This window comes from Pteronotus mesoamericanus, unplaced genomic scaffold (assembly GCF_021234165.1).
Source record: "Pteronotus mesoamericanus isolate MK-2021 breed Mesoamerican mustached bat unplaced genomic scaffold, CSHL_Meso_final contig_52, whole genome shotgun sequence".
Lineage (NCBI taxonomy): Eukaryota > Metazoa > Chordata > Mammalia > Chiroptera > Mormoopidae > Pteronotus > Pteronotus mesoamericanus.
The window spans coordinates 13,110,111-13,136,462 of NW_026555189.1; the positions used below are offsets into that span (position 1 = coordinate 13,110,111).

Consider the following 26,352-nt stretch of genomic DNA (forward strand, 5'->3'; position numbering starts at 1 on the left):
CCGAGATGCTCAGGCACAGGGCTCTTGGTTAGGAAAAATCCTAGAAGGCTGCTCGGAGAAGGCTCTTTTTCCTGAAGATAAGAGTTTTCTCTTGGAGACATGAGGCTTCTAGCAGGCTTTGCATGCTAGAGGCAGCAGCCCGAGAAGAGACCTGGGAGGTCCAGGAGCTTTATCCTGGCAGCGGATGGGCCAGGATAGGTGTACCAGGATGCTGGGGCTGGGCACTCTTTATTCGCCCGCCGTCCCCTCTCCTCAATGCCCCTGAGTTGTGACCTGGAGATGCCACACGTTAATGGGTGAGCCGTGGTCTTGAGCCAGCTATAGACTCCATTTCTCCATTTCCCACTGGCCCTGAGGGAAGAGACCTTCCTGATCCTCTGCCCTGCTCCTCTCCCTCCTGGTCTCCCACCCCTTACCCCCCGCGGTTAGGACTGGGAAGCTAGATCTCTCCTGGAGGCAGAGGCCTGCTTTGAACTTTGGGTGGCGTCCAAAATGGGGGGCTGCTTTCCCATTAGGAAGCCATCCGAGGACGTCCCGAACTCCAGAGGGCTAATCGTGTGGCGAAGGCCGCAGAGCTGCCCAGGGAGGGGAAGAAGAAGGCAATCTTGGCAGCTCCGCCCAAGCGAATCTCCGAGCGTCGATGGGGCGGGGTCCGGTGGGTGGAGCCAGCATGACCTTGGTCACTCTCCCGCTGAGACAGCCCCGGGGGTGGGACTCGCTGTCTCTATGGAGACCGAGAAACAGGGGATAATACAGCAGAGCCGCCCGAGCTGCAGTCCCGCCCCGGAGCCGGCAGGGAGCAGAGCTACGGAGCCGCCCGGTCTCCCGCGTCCGTGGGTTCATTCTTGTGTCCTTCTGTCCATCGAACGCGCGCTGCAGGAGCAGCCACGAGGTAGAAGTCGGTAGGAGAACCCCGGCGTAACCACCCTAAACAGTATCCTGCACCATAAGGAAGAGGAGGGTGGGGGTGGGGGTGGGGGTGGGGGTGGGGGTAGCGGGTGGGAGCGGCCTGGAAGGGGTCCCAGCCCTGGAGGGTACCGAGCGTAGGACGCCAGCTGAGCGGCCCTGCCCTGGGCCCTAGCGTTCCATTCCCACCCCCACCTCCTTGCAGGGCTGATTGATGACTCCAGCTGTCCCAGCAGGAGTAAGCTGGTGGCCCTGGGCGTGGCTGCTCCATCCGTGGCCTGCAGGCCCCTGGGACTACAGCCTGTGACCTGGCTCTATCTGATCAGCCCTGAAATTACCAAGAATCCATCTTCCCACAGAAAGGAGTGAGCACTGGATGCAGGATCCTGCCAGTCTCCAGGACAAGCATCCTGTGACATGAAAGCTCCCCTAGACTTTACCTGCCATGAACGAAGCACTTGGTCTCTGGGAGTCCCTGGTTGGAGATTTGCTGTGTAGGGAGAGGGAAGTATAGTGCAGTATAGACTGGGATTGTGGATCGAGTCGCTGCAATGTAACAGCTGTGGGTACTCCCAGTTTCAGAAACAGTAACTTAGAGATAGGTGAGTGTGGTCACTGGCCAGTGGCAGCAGAGGAGGGGGTAGTTGGGCAGAGGCCCAGGCCACGGTCACTGGAGGCTCTAATATAAAAGGCAGAAGTATAAGACTGTATCTGAAGACATGCCTGTGGCCAGGAAGCTGTAGTGGAGGAGGTGAGTGTGCTCAGGGGGGTCTCAGTGCAGGGTGTGTTCCAAGATAGTACCTAGGAGTCTGGAAGTGCATGCCTGTGGGTGTAGACACGCGGGGGCAGGGGGTGGGTGGGTGTCGCTGCCAGGCTGAGAGTGCAGCCGGAAGATTGTGGATGTATGGACAAGGGTGGGGGTATATGGGTGTGGTCAGGGCTGAGGGTCTGTGGAGAGGGCGTGAGCTGTAAGGCTCTGGTGAGGGGTCTCAGGAAGAGCTGTGGATGTGTGGATGGAGGTGGCCGCAGTGCAGGGCCGAGGGTGTGGTCAGGGAGGCATCAGTTCTGGGCTGTTACGTTACTCAGTGCAGCACTGTGGGTGTGGTCAGAGGACTGCAGGGGACTGTGGGGGTGTGGATGGGGGGACCCTTCAGTTCAGGACTGAGTGCATTGCTGGGGAGGTCTTCAGTACAGGACTATTAGTATATATGTCAAGGATGGATGCTGAAGGAATAGTCCAAGCCCTCAATCTCAGGGCTGCTGGTGGGATCAGGGGACTGCAGAAGGGTCTGAGGGGCCACTTCAGGGCAGGGCTGTGGGTGTGCTGAGGGAGGTCTAAGTATCATGTGAAGGGTGTGATGGGGGAATAAGGCTGAGGGTGTGGAGGGCCAGGGCTGAGTGCATATGGCTATGGGAGCGTGGACTGGTGTGGCGGTGCTCAGGGTATGGCCAAGGGGCCTCAGTGGAGGGCTGAAGGGGTTGGGGAAGTGCGCTTTGGTGCAGGGTGTTGGTGTGAGGATCACAGGGCCATGGCCACAGTCCCACTCGCCAACATGCTTCTGGGGACTTATAACTCTACAATCTACCCTAGGCTAGCCCCCCAATCTCATGCTCCTCAGTTCCACAGGCTGGGAGGTTACAGCCCCAATGGGTGGCAAGGGACCAGGAAGCCACGGCTGTGCCCCAGGTGCTGGGAGTGCTAGTATGCCCCACCCTTGGGTCCCAGTTCCTCAGCCCAACCCAGCCCAGCAGCAATGGGAGCTTCTCCCTGAGCCACTCTGACACCATCGTGCCCTTAGCAACATTCTCCAAGTAGCACCACCCTCCCTTAGCAACCGTCTCTAGGCTTCACAAACTGTGGCCAGGCCAGCCCTAGGCTCCCGCTCCCCTCATGTTTTTGTTTAACAGCAAATAGTAACAAGGTCCCGGCTGGGCCAGCTGCACCCCTGCCTAGGGCATGCACCCCTGCCTGTGCTCTGGCTCCCTTCTCAGCCAGGGCTGGGACTTGCTGGGTCCTCATGACCCTGACAAACACATTGTCCTGACTAAATACCTGCCCAACTAGCAGCCTAGCCTGGCCCTGGCCCAGCTTGGCATGGAACTCCCAGGGAGGGAGGCCTGCTCTGCCACTCTCGCTTCTACCCAAGCAGGCCTTGTGCCAGGGCCAGACAAAGCCATGATCCCAGCCGCTGCCCTCTCAGTCTTTCTGGACAGTGCCCCTCTGTTCCCAGCCTGGTGTGGGCATCATGATTTCATCTTCTGAACTCCACTCCAAGCCAGGGCTGGCATTAAGCAACAGGACCTTTCCTCTTGGGGCCCTTTCTCAGGGCTCGGGGGCCCAGGGAGACATTGAGTGCTGGCCCCTCTCTGCAGGCAGCTCCCGCTCCAGCTCTTGAGGGTATGTAGCCTAAGTGCCCCCAACTCAGACCTTGCAAGTTTTGAGGCTGTAGAAGTGATGTTCTGTGCCTTGGGGAGAGGGGGAGAAGCTTGGCTGGGAGGTGACTTGAGTTGGGTCCCTATAGGGTGGCATGGCAGCGAGCACAGATGTGGCTGGGCTGGAGGAGAGCTTCCGCAAGTTTGCCATCCATGGTGACCCCAAGGCCAGTGGACAAGAGATGAATGGCAAGAACTGGGCAAAGCTGTGCAAGGACTGCAAGGTGGCTGATGGAAAGGCTGTGACAGGGACTGATGTCGACATCGTCTTCTCCAAAGTCAAGTGAGCCCCCAGCAGTCTCTGCTTCTGATGTTCCCAGAAGGTGGGGAGTTGATGGGCTGGAAGCAGGGAGGACATCAGGAAGGGGGAAAACTGACCGTGCCCACATACCTGGCAGGGGGAAGTCTGCTCGGGTCATCAACTATGAGGAGTTCAAGAAGGCCCTGGAAGAACTGGCACCCAAGCGATTCAAGGGGAAGAGTAAGGAGGAGGCCTTCGATGCCATCTGCCAGTTGGTAGCAGGCAAGGAACCAGCCAATGTGGGCGTCACTGTAAGTGCCCTGCTAGTCTCAGGGAGATACTGAGGGGTATGTGGGGAATCTCAGTTGGGGGTGGGAAGGGCTGGGCTCCCTAACGAGGTACTCCTGGGGGAACTCTGTCCAAACAGAAAGCAAAAACAGGGGGTGCTGTGGAACGGCTGACCGACACCAGCAAGTACACAGGCTCCCACAAGGAACGCTTCGACGAGAGCGGCAAGGGCAAGGGCATTGCCGGGCGGCAGGACATCCTTGATGACAGTGGCTATGTGAGTGCCTACAAGAATGCGGGCACCTATGATGCCAAGGTGAAGAAGTGAGGCCTGGGAAGAGCCCCCCAGCACGGCGGCCCCAGCCAGAGGCTCAGGCCTGGTCTAAGGGGCTCGTGGAACAAGAGAGCCCGGTCCCCTCCCTGCTGGACCTGCCATCCAGAGCTTCCTGCCCAAGTCCTATGGGGCCAGCCCACCAGGTCTCTGACCCAGGCTGCTCTGTGTCCCCTTTCCCTTTCCTCCATGACTTCTGTCCCTTTTGGGACAGTCTGTGCCTATAGCCTCACCGCCCCAACCTAGCCCTGGGTATGGCTAAAACCCCTGATTGCTTGCCTCATATTTAAGCTGCTGCTCTGGCCAAGTGCCTAATTCTTACCCAGACCTCAATAAAGACACCTTTTATATCAGTATGGCCTGGTCAAGTATATGGCAGTGAGGATAATGACATTCACACCCCTCTGACCCCTCGGTGTCATCACCTGTCTGCCTGTCACATTGCTGACTTCCACTGGCAGCCCTGCCCAGAAAAAGACACACAAGTCCCTTCCTTCAGCACGGAGCCAGACTGCCTGAGGATGCTCCTGAGGGAAATCAAAGCCTTCTACCTCAGCCCTGACCCGGAGTCCTGGCACGACAGCTTGCCTTCTTGCACTTAGGGCCTCAGCCTCAGCCTCTCTGCTTTTACAGCAGCAGGAGGGATGAGACAGCAGATTTGGCCTGGGCCAAGCGTTGGCAGGGGGCCCAGTGCCAGGCCTCGGCGTCAGCCTTTCACAGGCCCCCACTCCAGGGGGCTACCAAGGCAAGTCATTTCGGGCTCCAGCTTAGAATGTCAGAAAATGCAGAAAGAACTTTAGGGGATAGATAGTCCAGCTCCCTAGTTTTACAGCTGAGGAAACAGGCCCAGAGAGTGAAGGGGCCTCTGCAGAATAGGGACCAGAACCATGCTACTTGACTCCCAGGCCAGGCTCTGTCTGACATGGCAAGCCCCACTGTGATTTCCAAAAATGAGACTGGATGGCCAGTGATAGAGCCTGGGACCCAACATCAGCCTTGGGCAGGTGAGCAGGGAATCCCACAGTGAAGGGGCTTCTTCCTTGCTGACTCCCTCCCACCTGGTTCAACATCCCAGGCTGGGAGGGCGGTGGGAGCCACTCTGGTCCTGAGGACTCCTGGGAGTTTCTGGATTAAGCTCTTCTCCTCTCTGAGGCTCTGGGTGGTAAGCCAGAGATGTAACAAGCCCAAGGTTTTGGGGCCAGCTGTCCTCCTTTCCTTCTGACAAACAGGCTGGATGGAACTGAATGACTTCCCAGTGGAGGGCAGCTCCCAAAGGTGCTAGAAAAGACTCAAAGGCACACAGTCACAGATACTTTCCCAACCCTGTTAACATGACAGAGTAGCACAACAGCTTATTCCTTCATCCCACAGACTGTTTCGGGATGTTCCTGCCCCGGGTGGCCCCAGAGTCCCTTCCTTGAACCCAAGTTCTCTTGGGAATGGGAGTGCAGAGGAATAGTGTGGTTCAGGACTGGGACGCTGGGGAGGTGTGGTGGGAACTGGAGGGCGCAGGATTAACACCTGGCCACAGCAGAGCCCTGACAGACAGCTGTGGGATCCTCCTGACTGGGCTGACCACCTCGCCCTGCACTGCCCAGGGAAGAGTTTCAGAGAGCTGTACCTTTCCCACCAGCAAAAATGATTCCTCTAGCCTTGAGGAACTTGTTCCAATTGTAAGCTTGCTTAAGTGAGCATAATGAGAGTGAAACCTGATCCTTCCGGCTTTCACTCGCTAAGTATCCTCACAGTGAGAAGAATTTAACTGGATTGCAAATTGGTCCAGGCTATTAAGTGATTAATCTACAGGTGAGAATATCATCCCATGAGTAGGGAGCAGCAGCCCTGCCCCTCCTGTCACTGTCAGTGTGGCTTAGAGGAGACCAGAAGGAGAACTGGCTGAGCCCTGAAACTCTACCCTGTAGGAGTAAAGTCCCCTCTCGAAAACTGGTCATGGAGCCCAAGGGAAATCAAGACTGGCCTAGAGCCAGGAAGAACCTTAAAGACCGATGGGCCTACTAGCAGAATCCGGTACAAAGACAGAGACTGACCTAACTGCACTTCGGCCCTGTAGTTCTCACGCTCCATAGCCTCCTCATGGTGGAAAGCTTTGGGTACCTCTGCCAGCAAAGCCAGATGGGCGAGGAAGAGTAGTTAGGATCTGTGAGATGGAGCCATTAAAACCTCCTACACATAGCTGGTGGGAAGGCCAAATCTGTCAGAGTGTCTCTGTCCCTTTTTTTGGGGCACAGAACTTCCCAGAGGACTCAGCCCTGTTTCCTTCTTTCTCCCATTAATGCCAGTCCTTCAGCAAGGAATTCTCCAGTTGTTTTCATGTTGCTTCAGATTTCCCCCTTCCATGCTGAGCTCACAGAGCCCCAACCATTCTTTGACACCTTTAATCCCTATACTTGCCCTTTGGAATAAGGGCCACACAAGGAAAATTAGAAACGTAGTCGACTTCCCCAGGAATGGCCATCAATCCTAGAGAGGTACCTTGCCTAGGGCAGGGCCAGCCACTTCCAATGACATTAGAAAATAGGGTGGAAAGTTACTCAGTCTGGGTCAGGCTTTTTGTTCCTCCTTAGCGTTACCCTGAATAGGTTCTGGGACTGGCATTATCAGGTGTTCATGGGCGAAGGAAGGGAGGGCTGGGGTTGGAGAAAGAAGAGTGCTATTTTTCCCCCCAACAGACTGTTCAGTAGGCTGCCCTGTGTACTGGGCTGGGACCCTGAAATGTGATAATTCAGGGCTTCAAGGTGACTTACGTTCCCTAGCGGACAGGCCCAGGATAGTGGTGCTGGTAGTGGTGGGTGCAGTTCTTACTGATGTTTCCATAGAGCACAAGCTCACTCTAGCTTCCTCAGAGCCATGCAGCTCAAAGAAATGTGTGGCTCTTCTGTACATGCTCCTTTGGGAACCGACATAAAATCTGGAAGTCTGTGGATTTAACTTATAATTTAGAAATCTATAATCTTGGCTGTAATCTCCATATCTCATTATTATGGCAATAACTTTCTTACCCTGCAGAGCACCTGGGTCAGGGGAGCAAATAAGCATCTAATCTTTCCCCCTGCTTCTCTCTGACTTGGCTCTGGAGAAGAAGAGAAGGACAACATAGTGTTGGGTCGCAGTCCTTCACCCTCTTACACACCCTCTGGCAACATTAGCTACTTGGGCGACCCTGAAGCAGATACATACCAATTTCATGATCTTTTCAATTGATTTTTAAAATGCCCCATCAGTCAGGATTAAAAAAAAAAGATTGTGCCTTGCCTGAGCTCAAAGCTAACACCCAGAGCTGCACCTTTGGTCTGGACTGTACCAGCCTTTTCTCTCTATAGCTCCTCGCCGGTCCTTCCCCACTCCACACAACTGTCACTCCCTTCTTCGTACAGGGAAAGCTTCTCAAACACAAACCTGCCACTCCTCTGCCTCCTCAGTCTAAAATCCCTGAGGAGCCATGCAATCTCTCTCCTGCCTATCTCCTCTCAGCTCCTCAGTTCCACGGACCATGTTCTTTCCCATTTCACGGTTTTTACATATGCTGTATCTCCCTGCATTTCTCCCCATTGCTTCTGATTTAGACCCTGTACTTTGCCTGGTAACCTAGTCATTCTTCAGGTCTCAGTTAAAAGATCATTACTTCAGGGAACATTTTTCTTACACCACACCTCCCAGGCTAGGATTGGTCCCCCGGTTATATAATCTTATGGCACCATGACCCACATCTTCCTTGTCCTAGATCCCTCTGCGGGCTCCAGATTCTTCCACTGTTTGCAGGAGAAGGCTCTGCATATCCTCTACCTGTTCCCATGCTACTCATTCAGCAAGCTGCCACTCAAACAAGTCCTCATTGACGCCTTCCCCAATTCCCCAGAGTAGGAATATCTCTCTTTCTTTGTCTCTCTTTTCAGGACATCTTTAGGATTTGTTTAGATCTGTTTTGTACCAATAACAAGCTTAGTGCTCTATCCCATGAATTTCTGCATTCCTCTGACTGAATCTCCATGGCAGACACCAGATCTTTTCACCCGTCCACTATGGTGGAAGAAACTCAAAATATGTTTGATCAACCAATCAACATGGATTCTCTGAAATTTCTTCTAACACAGAACACACCTTGTCAAGGGTGTTCTTTTTAAACATCCTACCACAGTTTCAAGTGACATTTGGGAAAAATGTCCAGTATTTTTCCCTTTTCAACATTTTCTGCCAAATGTTTCTATGCGATATGATGCTAGGACTAAGTGCCAACTATTTCTGTGGGCAGAGGAAAAGAATGACTTGATGGGAGGAGATAAGAAGAGAAATAAAGAGAAGGACCAATACAATGTAATCAGAATAGATTTTTTTCTTAATATTGTGGGTAAATACTGGTGGCAATGACACTGAGAGCTTCCCGTGGCTGAGAGGAAAGCTGCAGAGAAGGTGTTCAGTGCTAGCTCCATAAACTAGGCTCTGGGGCAGAGTCTGAGACACTCTGTATTAGATACTGACCCGTGTCATGTGCCACTGGTGAGGAGGAAGACAGCGTGCTTTTCCCAAAGGGTGATGATCTCTCCAAATGATGGCTCTTCTCAGGAGGCAGGAGTGCTTTCCCAGAATAACTTTTTTGCTCTTTATTCAGCTGCTGCAGGAGATACTCATTAGTTACCACCAGGGACCTGAAGCATGGGAGAAAAGGCAGTCATGAAATCATGAAAGCAAAGTAGATGTCATTCAGGCCTGAAATGTTTGCTAAAAACAAATATAAAATGAAGTAAAATCTTTAAATAGAAAAAACTGTCCACTTTACGAGTGGGTTATTTTAAAAGCAGGCTGACAGTTTCTTCATTACAGTCCCCTTTATGTTCCAGATTGACTGTAGGAGAAACATAGTTCACATTTTATACAGTGATTATTCTCTTCTTTCCAAAGCACTTTCATGATGAGGTAAGTAGAAGCACTAGGGGATCGGCACCTGACCAGGCCTCCAATTCCTATATCCAAATCTTAACTTCTGCTTCTTCTAATCTGTTCTGCCTCTGCAATTAACTAGTGGTGCTAGTCTGGCTGTACTCTTGGACTCTGTGTTACCACGTAATGTTAAGAGCCGCCAGAGACTGGCCAAAAACAAAAAAAATGATGCATACACAATGCTATTTATTGCATTATTAGTGGTAACAGCAAAATACTGTCAACCTAAATGTCCATCAATAGAGGAATAATGAAATAATCACACAATGTAGTCCTATAACTATAAAAAGAAGTGAGAGCTAACTCTATACACCACTGTGAACTGATTGCTAAGGTAAAATGTTAAAGTATCATTATGCCCCTTTTTATATAATAGAGTCTCCCTCTACAAATGGACACCCATGCCTACAGTGGAAGGCTAGTGGGAGGGAAGGAAAGGCTAGAGGAGACAGGTAAGGAAGCTAGATTTGTCTGCATTTATCTAATTTTGTAGGCTTGACTTTGGAACCATGTAAATATTTTACATAATTATAGAACAAGATTAAATCAAAATAATAAAATAATTCCCTATGAATCAGAAGCAAATAGAAACAAATTGAACCTGTATACTGAATTGATGGTTTAACAACACAGAGAAAAAATATTTCAAATTACTTTAAAATATAGCAATTTGACTGTACATCACTAAAGAGGTGTATCCTAATGTTCTCAAAGTGTGGTCCCAGACCAGCAATAACAGCATCACCTGAAAACTGATTAGAAATGCAAATGCTCAGTTCCCAACCCAGACCTGCTGAATCAGAAACTCTGGGGGCGGGGCCCAGCAATCTGCATTTCAACAAGTTTTTCAGGTGATTCTGATGCACACCTGAGTTTGAAAATCATAACTTTATGCTACTTGCTCAACTTCTCTATATGTTTGAAATAATTATAATGAAAAGTTTAAAAAAATTAAAAAGCCACCCAGAACAGGTCTGGGTCTAATCCTCTGAATATGAAGTTATTCCAAGAAAATAAGGAAGTAAAGTTTGAGGCTAAAGATTTGGGGATGGGGTCTTATATTTAAATTTCGTTGAAAGTCCTAGTAAAGGTGTTTGCCAAATCAAAATGTCCAGGGCGTCTCTAGTGTACCAATGGTCTTGAGGCCTCTTCTGATTTGTCTTGCCTGCATCCTGAGGGTACTGTTCTTTGAAGAGGCTGATGTTATTTGAGTTCCTCTGAAGAACACACACATTGGATTCTCTCTGAGTACTCAGCATATTTTCTGTGACCAATGGCAGGCAAGTATTTTCCTGAAGAACCAGATGACTCATTTTAGGGGCACATAGTGGTCAAGAAAAGCTAGCTGACTCAAATAAGGGTCCTGTTGGATCTAGAGAGAAACTACTTATTATTGAGGGGGTGTAATTCACCAATTCTAGCAAGGACATTTAGTCCCTGGTGTCTCCTAGAAAACAGTATTTTGAGCCCTGAAGCTAGCTGGCCTAGATCTAAGTGGTTTACACATAAAATGGAGTAAATTTGAAAAGTATATCGATTTTAACTTGCCAGTAACACAAAGAACATAAAGGAAAGAAAGCATCTGCTTCCAGAATCAGCTAGATAGACCCAATCCTACCTCTGACTTTCATGAAGGAGGGCCACTGTCTCCTCCAGTTTTTTCAGCTGGGCAAGCTCCTGGTTCAGGCAAGCCACCTGCATGTTCAGCTGTTGGTTTTTACGCAGAAGATCATCTACAAAGGATATAGTAGCCAGGGGTGAGCAGGATTCCAAGCAGCTTGTCTTTGACCAGAGTTTAAGGACACCTTAAAGAACTGGGTGTCCCCTCACTGCTCCCCTCCATACTCCATTCGTCCCTTCCCTTAGAGACCACAGATATGGTGGCAACAAACGGATCTGAATTAAAATGCAATCATCACTTAATATTGCATGTTAGTTCATTTTTCTGAGGTTCACTAGAGCTAATAACCCTGCCCCATAGTACTGTTATGAGGAGTCAGTGAGACACCTGTCCTCATTTAGCACAGCAAGTCAACAAATATTAGGTCTCTCTGTATTCCCTGTTTTGGTTTATGAATGTATGTCCGTCATTCTCTATAGAGTATGTGAAAATATCTAGAAATGTGTCAGGCACATAGTAATAACTCAATGATTGCTTGCGGAAACTGATTTTGCAATCAAGACACATATGTAGTTCCCCAAATATATTACTGCTGCCTGCAATAATGAGGTAAGTAAAAGCACAGGAACGCTGGTCCTAAGAAAGTCTCCTAGAACTGTATTCTTAAACTTTAGTATGCTTACAGATCACCTAGGGACCTTGTTAAAAAACACCCTGGTTCAGTAGGTCTGAGGTGAGGCCCAATAGTCTACATGTCGAACAAGCTCCCCAGTGATGCTAATGTTGCTGATCAGTGAACCACACTTTGAGTACCAAGATTCTAGAAGGCAGAAAACAGGGCTGCAACAGCTGTATTTATCACCAGTAAGCTAAAATCCAGTACTGGGCTTCATGGCTGATAGAAAGTAGGTATCTAAGTGAACAAACAATGACCTGTTTTCAGAGTAGGTAAGTGGAGATGTGTTGATTATTCAGACTTGTGAAATCAGATAGTGATGAGATTGAACTCCGGAAATTCAGTGCTGACTTCCAAATCAAGTTCCTTATGTAAACTGAAATGCCCATAATCTTTGTTTACGGGTGCTGAGATACAGAGTTAAAGTCAAGGGTAGGTTCTATCTAAAGTACTAGCTTAAACTGCACGAATAATATAGTACAAGTCAAAACTTCAGGGAGGTATTATTTTTCATTTATAAATATGGCAAAAATTTTTTTAAAAATACCCAGTGTGGGCAAGAGAAGAGTGAAATGGGCATTTGAATACACTCATTGCTGATGTGAGTATAGAATGAAAAACTTTTTGGGGAGTGATTTGGCAAAGTATAGCAAAAGCTTTAAAAACATCCACATCTTTTGACCCACTAATTCCACTAGTAGGAATGTCTCCTAGGAATATAGTCTGAAATGTACACAAAGATTTATGTACATAGATATTAATGGCTGCATTATTTATTGTAGTATAAATATGAGGATTCTCAGTCCCACCAGAAGGGAAGAAGGGCAATCTCAGAGAAGCATTTTCACTCTCGAGTCTTTTCCTTCATTTCAGGTCTTTTGAATGTTTGGAAATTCTTCAAAATTATTTATATTATTAACAATGCCAGCTTTATTTATAATAGCTAACATTAAAACAACTATATAGAGGACTACATAAATAAGACATATTTGTGTAACATTATAGGAAATGTCTATACTATTAAATTACTAACATTAGGATATAGAATCCAATTGATGATTGTCTAGGGTAGAGAGTGGGGGAACTGCACAAGAGTCTGAGGGAACTTTCTGGAGTAACAAAAATGTTCTGTATTTTGATTAGGATGTAATTAAATGAGAGTATATATTTGTCCAAACTCTTCAAACTTAAAATGTGTGCATTTTGTTGTACATAAATTATTTTTTAAAAATCAAGACACAAGTTTAAATTTTGAGTTAAAAGTAAATGTATAGGAGTATGGTGAAAGAAAATATACCAAAAACACTAATGGTAGTTATTGCTGGATAGTGGAGTTTTATTTTCCATATATTTTTCAAACTTTCTATAAAGAACATTTTCTGCTATAATCAGGAAAAAACAAGTGTCGTTCTCAATAATAACAACAACATTTGTACTTGCCTTACAATGACAAAAAGCTTCATCTGGTGACTCAAGCCACCTGCATTAGAACTCTTTGAGGTAAGATGGTGGTGTCTATTTAGGGAACCATGTGGCTTTACATAATGAAGCTTATTAAATGAGCCTTCTATAAACACAGTTGTCTTGGGACACACTGCACTCTGCTTTCCTGAACTTACCATAAGTGTGGGGCTGGTGCCCACTCAGAATAGAAGTGGCAGCACCTTCCTCCAACTGCTGGATTTTTTCTGATAAAATGAGGTTTTCCTCCAGTACTCTGACCAGTTTTTGCTTCAAACTTTCCTTAGGATCAGTCAACAACAACAAAAAAAAACACATTAAGAATCTGAAATTCTAAGGAAATGCTTTTAGAAGACTGAAAGAGCCCTGGCTGGTGTGGCTAGTGGATTGACCACCAGCCTGTGAACTGAAAGGTCACTGGTTCAATTCCTGGTCAGGGTACATGCCTGGGTTGTGGGCCAGGTCCCCAGCTGGGGCCATGTGGGAGGCAGTGAATCGATGTTTCTCTCCCTCTCTTTCTCCCTCCCTTCCCTTTGTCTAAAAATAAAATCTTAAAAAAAAAAAAATAGAAGGCTGGAAGAATCTTTCCTCTGTTTAGTGAGAAACTGAATCAAGGTCAGCATCTCTTCTCACTAGAATTTTAATTCATTGGTACACATAGGGCAAGTGCAGCAAACAAATTTATCACATGGAGTTGCAATTTTTCCTGTGAGTTATCCACTGTTTTGGCAGAACAAGTGGTCATTTTGACAAGTGGCCAGAATTCTGAGTCACCTATCTAAACATTGAAGAAACTGAACTTGAATGTCTGAAAATTCTTTAATGTTAAGAAAAAGGGGGAAAAGGCTTAAGGATATGAGCCCCTTCTTCCTCTCCCAGAGCCAGCAGCCTGATGCTTTAGCACTGGTCCCTGGTTCAGGGCACTCTGCTCCATCAGAAGGGGAGGAAAGACAATTCCAGAGATATTTACCCTCTCTCATCAGAATCAAACCACGACCTTCAAGGCCTCAAACATTTTCACTCTAGGGTCTTTTTTTCCCCCCTTCCATTTCAAGCCTTTCTTTAGAATTTTTGGATGAGGGCTAGGATTAAGGAATTATCCCTTCAGAACCTCTGCGTTGTCCCTGTCCTGGCAAGTTCTATGTTCCTGATTTGCCCAGAATGACTTTTCTGTATTTTGGTTCAGAAACATCTAGATATTCATGGTGTTCAAGCTCTCTATACTACAGGGCTATTCTAGTCTTGCTGCTCCATCCTTTTCTAGTAAAGGAAAAGTAGGAAAGGGAGATGAAAGAGCCATACCATGTCATTAGGGACCGCCTGCCCAGCCTCCTTCAGTTCCATTTCCCTCCTGCGGAAGGCTTTTGATGCATCTTCAGGATGTGAGGGACACCACTGCTGAGAAGGAGCAGGGACTACCAAAGTCAGAAGCAAATCTCGGGCAGGACCTGCCAAAAATTCAGGTTGGGCACACAGGCCAATCATAGAAGCTAACACACAGAATTCCTATCCAATAACTACCAGCTCTGTAGGACGAATAAGGTAATCTAATATTTCCTTTTACAAGAATTTAGTAAGTGGCTGTAAAAGGTGTTTCACAATGGATAAGAAATGATGTCCCATATCCTCTGTGGAGAAACAACAGCAGACCCTCCTGAATGCAGGCTCTGCACTATTTTCTAGTCACGGAGGAATGGTTCCTAAGGATAATTCCCTACAAAATGAGAGCAAAGGGTCACTGTGGGAAAGAAAGTAATTGGGCTAAGACTTCTTCTCCTGTATGTCCCTTTAGAAATTAAAAAAAAAAAAGTTAAGCCAAAATATCTAAAGTTTCTAGTTTTCACTTAAATGTTTTCCACCACTAAAAGCTCCTTGAATTCTTCTCAGATTAAATAACAAATAAATATTATGGGGGCAACATTTGCAAAACTGGTTTTTCTCCCAAGTTCCTTAAAAAAAAAAAACTCTAAAAAGAGTCCAGGTCATTTAGTCATTTGAGTTTTTAAAATAATAACATTTCAACAGGCATCTCAGAACTCTGATGATCAAACCCAGTTTCTACTGTATTTATTACTGGTACTTTCCCAAGGATCATAAAGTCCTTTTGTAACCATGAATATGATGATGCTGTATTGCACATCTCTCATCACTTTACATGTTACCTGAAGACTACCAAAAAAATCCCCCCAAATTATAGGAGGAACAAAATAATTGGTACATGACAGAAGAGTGCTGATAAATAAAACAAAAGGTAAGAAGATTACAAGAAAAATGCAAATTTTTCAATTGCCACATTATTGAGAAATGTTGATAGGTGATCAAGAAAACAGCTACCCTTGTAGAGTAGAAGCAAGCTTGGAGCCCTTCTCCCAGAAATGAGAAAGCACTTACCGAGAAACTTCTTATTGAGGAGGAGGGAGCCAGAGCCGGTCCAGTGCTTATCTACAAGCTCTAGGAGCTGTCTGAGGACAGTGGCCACATGGGAGGTTCTGGCAGAGATCTGGGGACTGTGGTTTCCTGGCAAACCATGCAAACTGCCCAGGTCACTAGAGAGAGGCTCAAGAAAAAAAAACCCCAACCATTCGTTATTCTTACACAATAAGAGAAATAAATATCCAGACATTTAAAGTGTTAACTTTTTAAAAAAAAGTTATTTATTGATGTTAGAGAGACTTAGGAAGGGGAGGAAGGGAGAGACAGAGAAGAGGGGGAGAGAGGGAGAGAAATTTATTGTTCTACTTATGTATGCATTCATTGGTTCATTCCTGTATGTGCCCTGACTGGGAGTCAAACCAGCAACCTTGGCATATCAGGACGATGCTTTAATCAACTGACCTACCCGGCCAGGGCCCTACAGTGTTAACATTTAAGAAAAAGCAAAAAATAAGATGATGTTATCTTTCAGTTTCTATTTGAACAGAATATTATTTATGTCCAAGGCAAATATAATAATATGGTCAAGGATATTTTTAAAAGTAACAGTATCTTCTATCATAATTTTCTGTAGAGATTTTCAGAAGAAAACAAAAAATGTTTTGACACTTACAGTTTTGACTCAGTATATTATACTGTGTAATAAGATCGAACTGCAGAACATTTTTAAAAGTTATTATATATCATAAAATAAAAGGGAGAGTAATTAATTAAAATTATAAGTCATGATAAGCTTATATTTAGTATATCAACATATACTAAATATAAATGTATATCAACATATACTAAATATAAATGCCCTATAACATTTTAAATGTTAAATGTTATTGTTGGACCCAGTATTAAAGATATATTTTATTTGGTAAGAATCATACACACACACACACACACACACACACACACACACACACACACAAATATATGTAGAGGTAGATCTGTCCAATAAAATTCTCAATTTTTTTAATTCATTCAGACATGAGTAAATAGATATATAGACATATATCTGAATGAGTTTAAAAATTGTGAATTTTACTGGATAGATATATCTGCCAATCTTTTCTGTAGGGTCTCATGGACTTCAAGAAAGCTGGTATATATTAAAAACAGCCAAATTATTTTTTAATCTTTGGCTCTTTTGATATAAAAAGCTATAGGTGATTAATTAGCTAATGCTGTTATATCTAACAATTGTGAAGCAAAATACCAAAGAAAGTGATATTTGTGTGACTTAAGTCATATGTGGCTTATGATTAATAGGGAAAGGCATTACAAATGGGATAAACATTTATTCAACAGGTCTGTACTAAGCACTGATCATGTGCACTGAAAGTTCTGTGTAAGGACTATGAACAAATGGAGAGGTAAAAAGTGAGGTCCTTTAAGAAGTTAATGACCTCATTGAGGAGAAAAGTCATATAAAGTTTGGTTATATCACAAGGCCACTTTAGAAGAACTTGTCAAAAATGAGCATTTATTGTTCTTGGTTTGTCATGTATTGGTAATTGTGTGTCTGTGTCAAGGAACAAGTTGGAAACATATATGCCTTTACAGGTTTTCTTTCATTTATCACAATGTGGTGAGAGTTAGGAATAATGTTTATAAACTTTGGAATAATTTTAATTGTTTTTTAATTTTTAGCAAATTATGGCTCATGGCTTTTAAAAATAAATTAATAATTTGCCTATGATTCTGAAATGAGTTGGTCAAAAATAAATTTCTAATCACAAATTCATGTTCAACTTAATTTTATGTATCATGGGATTATTTTTAAATAACTTTTAAAATGTTCTTTTTAGCAATTTTCTGATTTATATCTTTTTAGAAACTGAGCGGTTTATTTCTTTTATATTTACATCCAAGTAGCTCTTTTACAGCTTTTCAAATAAAGAAAAATAGTATCTAACCAAAAAAAAAAATGAGTTTTTAAGATTGTCCAAAAGAGTTCATTGAGATTTTAATTCCTATTTTAACAATGTATATGAAATAGAGGTGAAAAAATTTCCTAGAACATCTTATTAATATAGCATCCCTAATATCCTAACTGTTCCTGTACCTGTACTCTAAATATATAACACACAGTGCTCTTGTCTGGAAAAATAGGTATCCAGTGGCTGAAAATGCCAGGTCGGGGGTGAGGGGGTGGGGGCCGGGTGGCGGTGGGAAAAGGACCAAAATGCCAAGAAAGTATTACAAGACTGTCCACTTTGGTGTACAAAAATTATAGCCACCACTGAAGTTTTAAAAACTGAATAGAAAGTATTTAAAGAGTCAAAAAAAAAAAAAATGAAACTTGTAAACTCATGCTAGTGTGCAAAAAGATTTCTCAAAACTGAGAAATAAGTGACTAGAAATAGCTGTTTTTGACCAAATCCCCTGCTTCCTGATAGGAGAATAAATTATTAAATGAATATCATTTGTTATAAATGATTCATATGACAAAGGATCATGGGTTTCAGGAAGGAAAGGGCCCTGAGAGCTGAGGTTCCTTTAAATAAAGAGAAAAAGGCTTCGTTATGGAAGTGGAACCTGGAGAAAAATTAATACTCAAACAGATGAGAGGAGAGTACAATGCATTCCTTACAGATGATGTATGCAAAAGCAGTGACAAAACTTAGCTACTGAATAAAAACTGAAAAATAATGAAGTCACATTGTACAACACTACCACATTATAATTTTATAAAGTGATTTATATTGTATATATGGAAATGGTTCTTGATTTGTTGTTCATTCTCTGAACCACTCTCAGCTAAAAATATTCTGGATAATCTAATTCATCTTCTCCTTGTTGCTACTTTGGAAAAAAATTGGAATTATTTGAATTTCTAGACGGAAAATTGATGCTTTTAGAAGAAAGGTCTCAAGCAAGTTAGTTACTTGTGGCTAAAGCCAATGTGTAAGCATGATAAACACCCGTGCTGCAGAGCTCGCTCTCCAGCCAAGCCTGAACCCCTGGCAACTTTTGCATTCCTTCCTGTGGTAAACACTGTCCTCCACTTGTTATTGTCAAAGTACTTCCTCACAATGTTTATGCTCTGGAAGTAGATTCTCCCTGTGACAAAAATGAAGAAGTGTTGCAGAAGGGGAATGACTTTCCCAAGGGCAGAAGAATTACCAGCTTTGGCCTGGCAGTATTAACCACTGGCCTCTGAAAAGCCCTTGGAATTTCTAGCACTCTGTCAGAACCACCGCAGTCCCCAAAAGAACCCTGTTCTGGTCTTGCATCTGAGGTATTTCATTCACAAGCACAAACAAGCCAACACTTGCCTCGTTGCAGGCAGCATCTCTAAAACCATGCTTTGGATTCAGTGTGGCAAGGATATTGTCTTTCCGTTTGAATCCTCTCCTCGACGGGCTTAATGACCTCTTGGTCAAACTCTCTCTGTTTTCTGAAGTCCCAGTAGGCAACAGCAGTGTGTGTAGAGAGTTTCCCAGGATGGAGTTGTTTGGGAAAGAACCATGTGCTGGTGTTAAATCCCCAAGGCTGCTGGATAATTGTTGATCCACATTGACCAGCAGAGCAGGATCACTGTTGAAATGGGTTGTGGCATAGAGATCTGTGAAGGAAATAGGCTAGGAGGTGAACATGCCCTTCAAGTCTCCCTTATTTCACTTCCACCCTTACCCCACCTGGAGTCCACGGGTCATACTCTCCCTTAACACGTACCCTCAGGTCTCTGGATCCTTTCTTCTTCAACCTGACAAAACCCAAACTCTGGTTAAATTCAACTGTCCACATACTCCAGGCCTACATCAGAGCAGTGGGAAGTGGCTGGAAAACAACATGCATCTTTTCTCACCATCTTCATTTTAAATTTATGACCACTATCTTAACTGGGCTCTTGTACTGCCCACCTATCCTAATACATTCCTCTAGTCAATTTACTCATCTTTTTGAGATGACTATTTCACATCTCTCTTCTTCTCAAACTTCTAACACCAATTCCTCCCTTCACTCTCAGGTGCTGATCTCTTTATTTCCCTGAGAAAAACAGAGGCAATCAGAGGAAACATCTATGTGATTCTATCACTACATTTATGTATTCATGTATTTGTATGCATAAATTCTCTTTCTTCCTGTCATAATACATGAACTGTCTGTGTTTCATCTAAGGCCAAACTCTCCACTGGTGAACTGGATTCCACCTCCACATGTCTAAGGATTTTTCTCACAATTTTCCCTTTTCTCTCCTGCACCATCAATTTTCCCTCTACTGGATCATCTCCATCATGATTTCCTTGATCCAATCCCCCCTCTAGTTACAGTTCCATTTCTCTGTTCCCTTTCACTGAAAAACTCCTTGAAGGGGTTGTATGTATTCAGTAACATTGCCTCTCTTTCAAATCTTTCTTGAATTCACCTCAGTGAGGCTTTTATTAACTGCGAGTCTCCTGAAGCTTCTCACTAATGCGTTGCCAAATACCATAGTCACTTCTCGGTCCCTCTCCCAAGAGGCTCACTCCCTCTCTATTAAAGACAACTGATGCAATATGGATCACTCCCTCTTCCTTGAAACATATTCTTCATTTGGCTTTCAGGACACCACTCCCTCTTGGCTTTTCTTCTCCTACCTTACTGGCTGCTTCTTTCTTTCTCTCCATGCTGGTTTCTCTTCATCTACTGGATTTCTAATTGTTGAAGGGCTCAGGATTGATCTCATATCTCTTTTTTATGTTACTCCTTAGGTAAAATCTTATCTAGTCTAATTTTAATGCCATCCATACTTTTAATTCCTTGAACCCAAGCCTAATATGTCTAATTATCAAAATTGTCATCTCTGAGAAGTTTTAATAGTCACCTCAAATTTCAGATGTCTAAGGCAAAATTCTTGTTATCTCTCCTAAAAGCTGTTTGTCCCACTGTTTCCCATCTTAGTAAATGATAGATCCATTCTTCCAGTTATTCAGACTCAAACCTGGAGTCATCTTGACCTTCTTTCTCTCATACTTCATCTTCAGTCCAGAAAATCATGGAATGTTATCTTCAGAACATATTCAGAATCAATACTTACCACTTCTACTACTAGAGATATCTTCTTAAATGGTTTTCTACATTTCCACCATTGTGCCCCATTTTCTATTCTCAACCCAGAACCTACAGTAATTCTTAAGTTAGATCATGTCACTCTGCTACTATAAATCATCCAATGTCTTCTTATCTCACTCAGAATAAAAGTCTCACTACCAGCTTCCTCTGTACACTTCTCACTCACTCTGGTGCAGCCATTACTGGCCTTCTTATTGTTCCTTGAACTCGCTAAGCATGTTTCAGCCTCAGAAACTTTGCACTTACCATTTCCACTGTCTAGAAATTCCTTCCCCAGTTATCCAGATGGCTTATACTCTTACTTCATTCAAGTCTCTATTTTTATATCTCATCAGAGAAACTTTGCCTGACCATTCTGTCCAAAACCTTACCACCCCCTTATTACACTCTATACCCTTAAATTATTTTTCTTCACAGCACTTATCATAACCTGACACATTTATATGCTAACTTGTTTATCATCTGTCTTACCTTCTTTAGAATGGAAGTTCCATGAAAGTTAAAACTTTCTTTATTATGGTAAAATATGCATGGAACTTCATTTTTATTTGCTACTTTATCTGCAGCGCTAGAAAATTATCTGGCATATAGTAGGTATTCAATAAATTATATTTATAAATAACTAAAGAGGGTGTTTCCATCACTTACTCTGAAACTAGTTTTTTCTGAAAAATAACTCAGAATAGAAGTGACTGTGGTTAGAGTAGATGTTACTACACATATGTCCTGGGTTGCTATTTAACTAAAATAACATATATGTAGCTCATATGTCTTCAATATATTTCTATAATATATCTCACATTTCTCTAATATATCTATTATGTTAAAATCATACCCTGAAGATTTCTGGAGGTCCCATGGACCATTGGCAACTCTGAAATATAAATTAAGTAATGCTAGTGCAATTTAAGAAATGTTAATTCCAAAATTTCCAGTTGTACCTTCCATTTTAATACCTATGATAAAGCCTATAAACTGACAGGAAGCTATTACCTGAGCTAAGTTTCAAAAGTCTTCCAGTGCTGGAGTCAGGGTTTGACAGAGAGGCCAGTAAATCTCCACAGGAATGGGATGCTGTAGCTTTCATGTCGTTTGAAGGCTTTATGCTATATTCCCGGTAGTTCTTGCTTCTCTGAGGCCTTTTACCAAGACTTCCATGCAGGGTTAGAGTTTGAGAATAATGGCTATCATAATTTTCCAGACCAACACCTGAAGGTAACTGATAGGGATGAATCTGGCTAGAATCACCCACATCTAGGCGTTTACCCAATAAGGCATCATGGGTAAGCTGGTAAGTATCAGGTTTTGGTATCGTGTCCTTTTCTGGAGAAGAACCTGAAGACTTATGGTCCACAAAAGATATTCGATACCCTTCTCTAGCCATCTTCTCCGGGGATCGAACTGTGGACTGGCGAGGTGAGTAGTGTCTGAATTCTAACCACCACCAAGGGAAAAAAAGAACAAAATACAATAAGAACTCTTGGCCTAATTAGGGTACCTCTCTACATTGGCCATACCTCTGTCTACCAGAAAAATTTCTCAGGGAGAGATGGTTTATAATTTTGATAAATGGCAGTATAAAATGATGAAAGGACTTCTACATGTAGCAACACCACACACAAAAAAGCATGTTGGATATTAAAGAGCAAAGAATCTGTAACATTCTGGAGATAAACTCTGCGTCAACCTAATCACCTAGGAATTTCATCCTGAAACTATAGCATCGGCATTTTCTGGACACGATTTTCATATAAGAAAAATTAGATATACTCCCACATGACAATAGCTGTGATTTTATTTATTCAGTCTATAGACCATAGTTGTCAGGTCTATGATTTCATAGACTCTCCAAAATAAATCTAAGCCCCCTCTCATCTCTAGAGGTTCTAGGTTCAGGCATTGGGAACCACTATCCTAAGCCAATTAAATTGCAGGGGATGTAAAACCTGTGAAAGTTCCTAATCTAGCTGTAAAGCATTTGTCTCAGACAGGTGTATCTGTCATCTCCAAAAAGCCTCAGAGTGGGGCAAGCAGAGCAGTACAGAGAAAGGGCTTTCAGAGCTGCATATGCTTAAAGGGCTTCCTTAGGAAAGAAAAAAAATACTATATCTGAGTTAATCACATTAACTTTAAAAAAGTGGAACCAAGTATAGGTCCGTAGGACCTATAAGAATATTAATGTTTTACCCAGGGCCAGCCAGTATAGTAAGGGAAAGGTTGTAGAACAATATCTTTATGTAACAAAAAAGACTATAAGAACAAGTACTGAAATTAGATAATTCAGACTATTTAAATAAACTATATTTAAAAATTATATTTAAAAAGTTGGCTAATATATGTTCTTAAAAAACATAAAAGAGCTGATAAGCTGGTGAGAAATTTGTAGGCCAAACTCTAGGAAACAGCAAGAACTCATATGGGGGGGGACCCCAAAAACTGGAATTTATTTATAAAAAATTGCTTTTTTATTCTTACATGTTCAAACTTCAACCACCTTCAATGTACTCTCCATTTGATGCAATACACCTATCGAGACTTTTTTTCCCACTGCTCAAAACAATTTTGAACTTGTCGATTTTGATGCCTTTCAGTGCTTCTGCTGTTTTTCACTCACCTCTTCCACATCAGCAAAATGTTTCCCTTTGAGGACTTTTTCATCCAGGAAACAACACTGTCACTTGGGGTGAGATCAGGTGAGTAGGGAGGGTGCGGCACAGGGGTCATGCTGTTTTTGATCAAAAACTGCTGAATACTCACCATGGTATGGGCAGGTGTGCTCGTAAACCAACCACTACGGAATGGGCAAATGCATTCAAAGAGTCTTCAAAAAATTCACTGAAGCCGAGTGCAGCCTCCCACAACAACGCCAGCTGGTACACTGATACAGATGGTTTCCTAGAGCACTCATCTAGCTGAGGAAGCTTGTACTCCAACGGGCCCACCATCCAGAAGATATTTCCAGTATTTTGGGGTTCTCCCTCCTATAGATAAGTCTAGCACTTAAATTCACTTTACCCTAAAGATTTTTAGGGTAACCGGGATAGAAGTCCAAGTCCCGGATCCATCCATGGTAAAGAGTAGACAAACCATCTCACATTCTTGGCCCCCTAACACACATTACAACAGAACCCTGAGCAGAATACAACCTTCAGAGTAAAGGTAAACTGGAAGTAAACCAGAACCTGCACTGACTAGTAATCCAAATTTACATCATCCGGACTGGTCTAGGGAAGCTCAAGCCTTGAGTTTGGATTAAGGTGATTCCAAAATAATAGTGCCCCAGGCCCCTGGTAGAAGGAAATGAAAATCTGATCTGGAAAAGATACCTTCATGCAAAACTTTAAATCATTCCTACATATAATTTTTCAAATATAATAGCCAGCAAATAGTCAAAACAAACAAAAAAGGAAATAATACAATATAAATGAGAATGAGTAGAAAAAATAGATAACACCAACTCACAAAAACTTCAGATATTGGAATTAACAGATGTAGCCTATACAACAGCTATGTTTACTATGTTCAAAGAAATATATATTTAAAAAAAGCAGTATATAATAAGGTGGACATTTTCTGCTTATGAAAAAGTGACACAGCAGATTTAAAAAATAACCAAATCAAATTTATAGAGCTGAAAAATAAAGCAATTGAAATTAAGAATGCAGCAGACAGCAAGTTAGACACAAATGAAGAGAACATTAGTGAATTTACAGATGGGTCAGAAGGGATTATCCAGAATGTAGACCAGCCAAAGGAAAAAAAAAGATGAAAAATATAAAGGAATAAAAAACAAAGAGGACAAAGTGAAAATCTCTGATACATATTTATTTAATCAAGAGTCCCAGAAAGACAAGAAAAAATTGGACACAAACAATATTTGAAACATTTTTCAGAACTGCCCTGCCTGGTATAGCTCAGTTGGTTGGGCGTTGTCCCACAAAGTAAAAGGTCACCAGTTAGATTGCAGGTCAGGGCGCATGCCTGGGTAGCAGGCCAGTGTGCAGATGGGGGTGTGTGCAAGAGGCAGCCAATAGATTTTTCTCTCCATTTCTTTCTCCCTCCCTTACCCTTTTTCTGAGAATAAATGAAATCTATAAAAATTTTTTAAAAAAAGAAATATTTTCCACAACTATTGATAATAAGACACAAATCATAGATTCAAGTGTAATAAATAAGAAATAGGATAAAAAGAAATCCACATGACATAGTGAAACTATGATTGGAAATGAAAACTCTTAAAAGCAGCCAGAGAAAAAAAGAGATTATCCTTCCAGAGGTGACAGATTTCCAGCTGACTTCTCAAAAGCAACCACAAAAGACAGAATACAGTGGAATACTTTTAATATTCTGCCCACCTAGAAATTTGTACCCAGCAAAAATACCCTTCAATAATGATGATGAAATAGAGGCATTTTTGGACAATGAAAAATGAAAGAGTTCATCATCAGTAGACCCATACTAAAGGAAATTCTAAAAAATGTGTTATAAGCTAGAAGAAAATGGTCTCAGGAGAGAAATCTGAGATGAAAAAAGAAATGAAGGGCAAACGAAGTAGATAAATTGAAATGAGCATTGACTGTATGAAAGTATCTTGTGGGTTTTAAAATACATAGAGAATTAAAATCCATAACTCTGTGTGTGTGTGTGTGTGTGTGTGTGTGTATAAAAAAATCAGGAGAAATTAAAAGGAATTAAAGTACTTTAAGGTGTTTAAGTTATCTAAGGAAAGAATTAAGGTCTTGGTTAATTTTATAATTGTATAAGTTTAGAACACATATTGTAGTTTTGGAAATAATACTAAAAGTATAGAAACAGTGTATAACTTACAAACTAGTAGAGGGGAAAAAAATGGATGAATAAAAACTATAAATTCAAAAGATAGCAAGAAAGGTAAGAAAAAGCAACAAGGAATAGTTAACCAACCCAAAAAGTCAAGAACAAAGGAAGTCAGAATATCCATTCTTTAACCAGAAATGCCTTACACGTTGCTAAGCACTGAGGGCAGCCCCTCACAAAAGCAGAGAAGAGTTAGTTGACCACGTAGGCTCCAGGGCTGAGATGTCTTCTTCTCCCAAATCCCATTACATCTAGATTTCTTTGATTAATGTGGCGAAAAAATACCCAGTGAGGAAAATATTTACCATCTTCCTGGTGATTATCACTTGGCAGCTCCCTTCTCGCCACTTCCTGCATCTAAAAAAAGTTTGAAAGTTTAGGAGAAGGTGAGCTTTCCACACCTGTGATTCAGAATACTTTCCTATGTATTCTGAGACTAGGGAAACAGACCTCCAAGCAAAGGTCCAGGTTTAAGTCTATTTTAAAACTGCCACAATATAAAGAGTTTCCAGAGTTGCTTTGGAGTAGGTAAGGAGGTTCCTTGAAAATACAAAAAAAAAAAAAAAAAAAAAAAATCCTTAGATGGTAAAGGACACTCCAGTGAAACACTGTACTTTTCCTGCTTAGATAACTCAGCATAGAAGTTAGATGGTACAACCCTTTCCACCTTTATTTTTTCTTTTTGAAGAACTCCCATACTTATTTTACCTTCTGGTAAAGCTGAGTATCAACCCTAGGAGCTGCTGGGAGCTTTAATAGACTGAAAATTAATCTGAGTCACAACTGATACAAAATAGGAAGCCAGCCATCTAGGGTTTGTTTTTTCAAAACTCATCTTAAAATATTTAGTATAGTTTTGGTAGGTAGTTATGCAGAGAAAAAATCCCTCTGCTATTTCTTAAATAAAAAGGATACACAGCAAGCTATTTAATTTCCTTTTTTCTTTCACTTCAAGAAGTAATTTTTAAAAAGTTAGGTATGTTAGTGTAAAAGGAGCTATTTAACTTTGTTGGAATATCCTATATCTCTATTTCCTTTAAATCAATACTAAGGCATTAAAAATGGTAACTGAGATAGCTTCCAAGTCACTCAATTAGAATTTCCAAAAACAAAGAAACCAACTA

The 26,352-nt window shown here is 42.7% G+C and overlaps 2 protein-coding genes across 4 annotated transcripts in view; one reads left to right on the plus strand and one right to left on the minus strand.

The window, feature by feature from the left end:
• The first annotated feature begins 778 nt into the window (after positions 1-778).
• On the plus strand, positions 779-4,552 carry TPPP3 (tubulin polymerization promoting protein family member 3). 3 transcript variants are annotated; one of them, XM_054579330.1, is made up of 5 exons: positions 781-892; positions 3,280-3,304; positions 3,429-3,622; positions 3,738-3,891; positions 4,008-4,552. In XM_054579330.1, the coding sequence occupies exons 3-5, from the start codon at positions 3,435-3,437 to the stop codon at positions 4,194-4,196; spliced, it is 531 nt and encodes a 176-aa protein (XP_054435305.1). In that variant the 5' UTR covers positions 781-892; positions 3,280-3,304; positions 3,429-3,434; the 3' UTR covers positions 4,197-4,552. The 3 variants fall into 3 exon arrangements, with proteins under 3 accessions (XP_054435303.1, XP_054435305.1, XP_054435304.1); XM_054579328.1 differs by lacking the exon at positions 3,280-3,304 and having other exon boundaries at positions 779-892; XM_054579329.1 differs by lacking the exon at positions 3,280-3,304 and having other exon boundaries at positions 781-902.
• A 4,085-nt stretch (positions 4,553-8,637) lies between these two features.
• Positions 8,638-26,352, minus strand: part of LRRC36 (leucine rich repeat containing 36) — a 54,220-nt gene continuing 36,505 nt past the window's right edge. Inside the window, exons 7-14 of the mRNA XM_054579326.1 lie at positions 25,534-25,585; positions 21,659-21,826; positions 18,613-18,902; positions 15,305-15,470; positions 14,216-14,361; positions 13,072-13,195; positions 10,774-10,888; positions 8,638-8,863 (exon numbers count right to left, since the gene is read on the minus strand). Of these exons, the coding sequence (XP_054435301.1) occupies positions 8,638-8,863; positions 10,774-10,888; positions 13,072-13,195; positions 14,216-14,361; positions 15,305-15,470; positions 18,613-18,902; positions 21,659-21,826; positions 25,534-25,585 (1,287 nt within the window). The remainder of the gene's footprint in view (positions 8,864-10,773; positions 10,889-13,071; positions 13,196-14,215; positions 14,362-15,304; positions 15,471-18,612; positions 18,903-21,658; positions 21,827-25,533; positions 25,586-26,352) is intronic.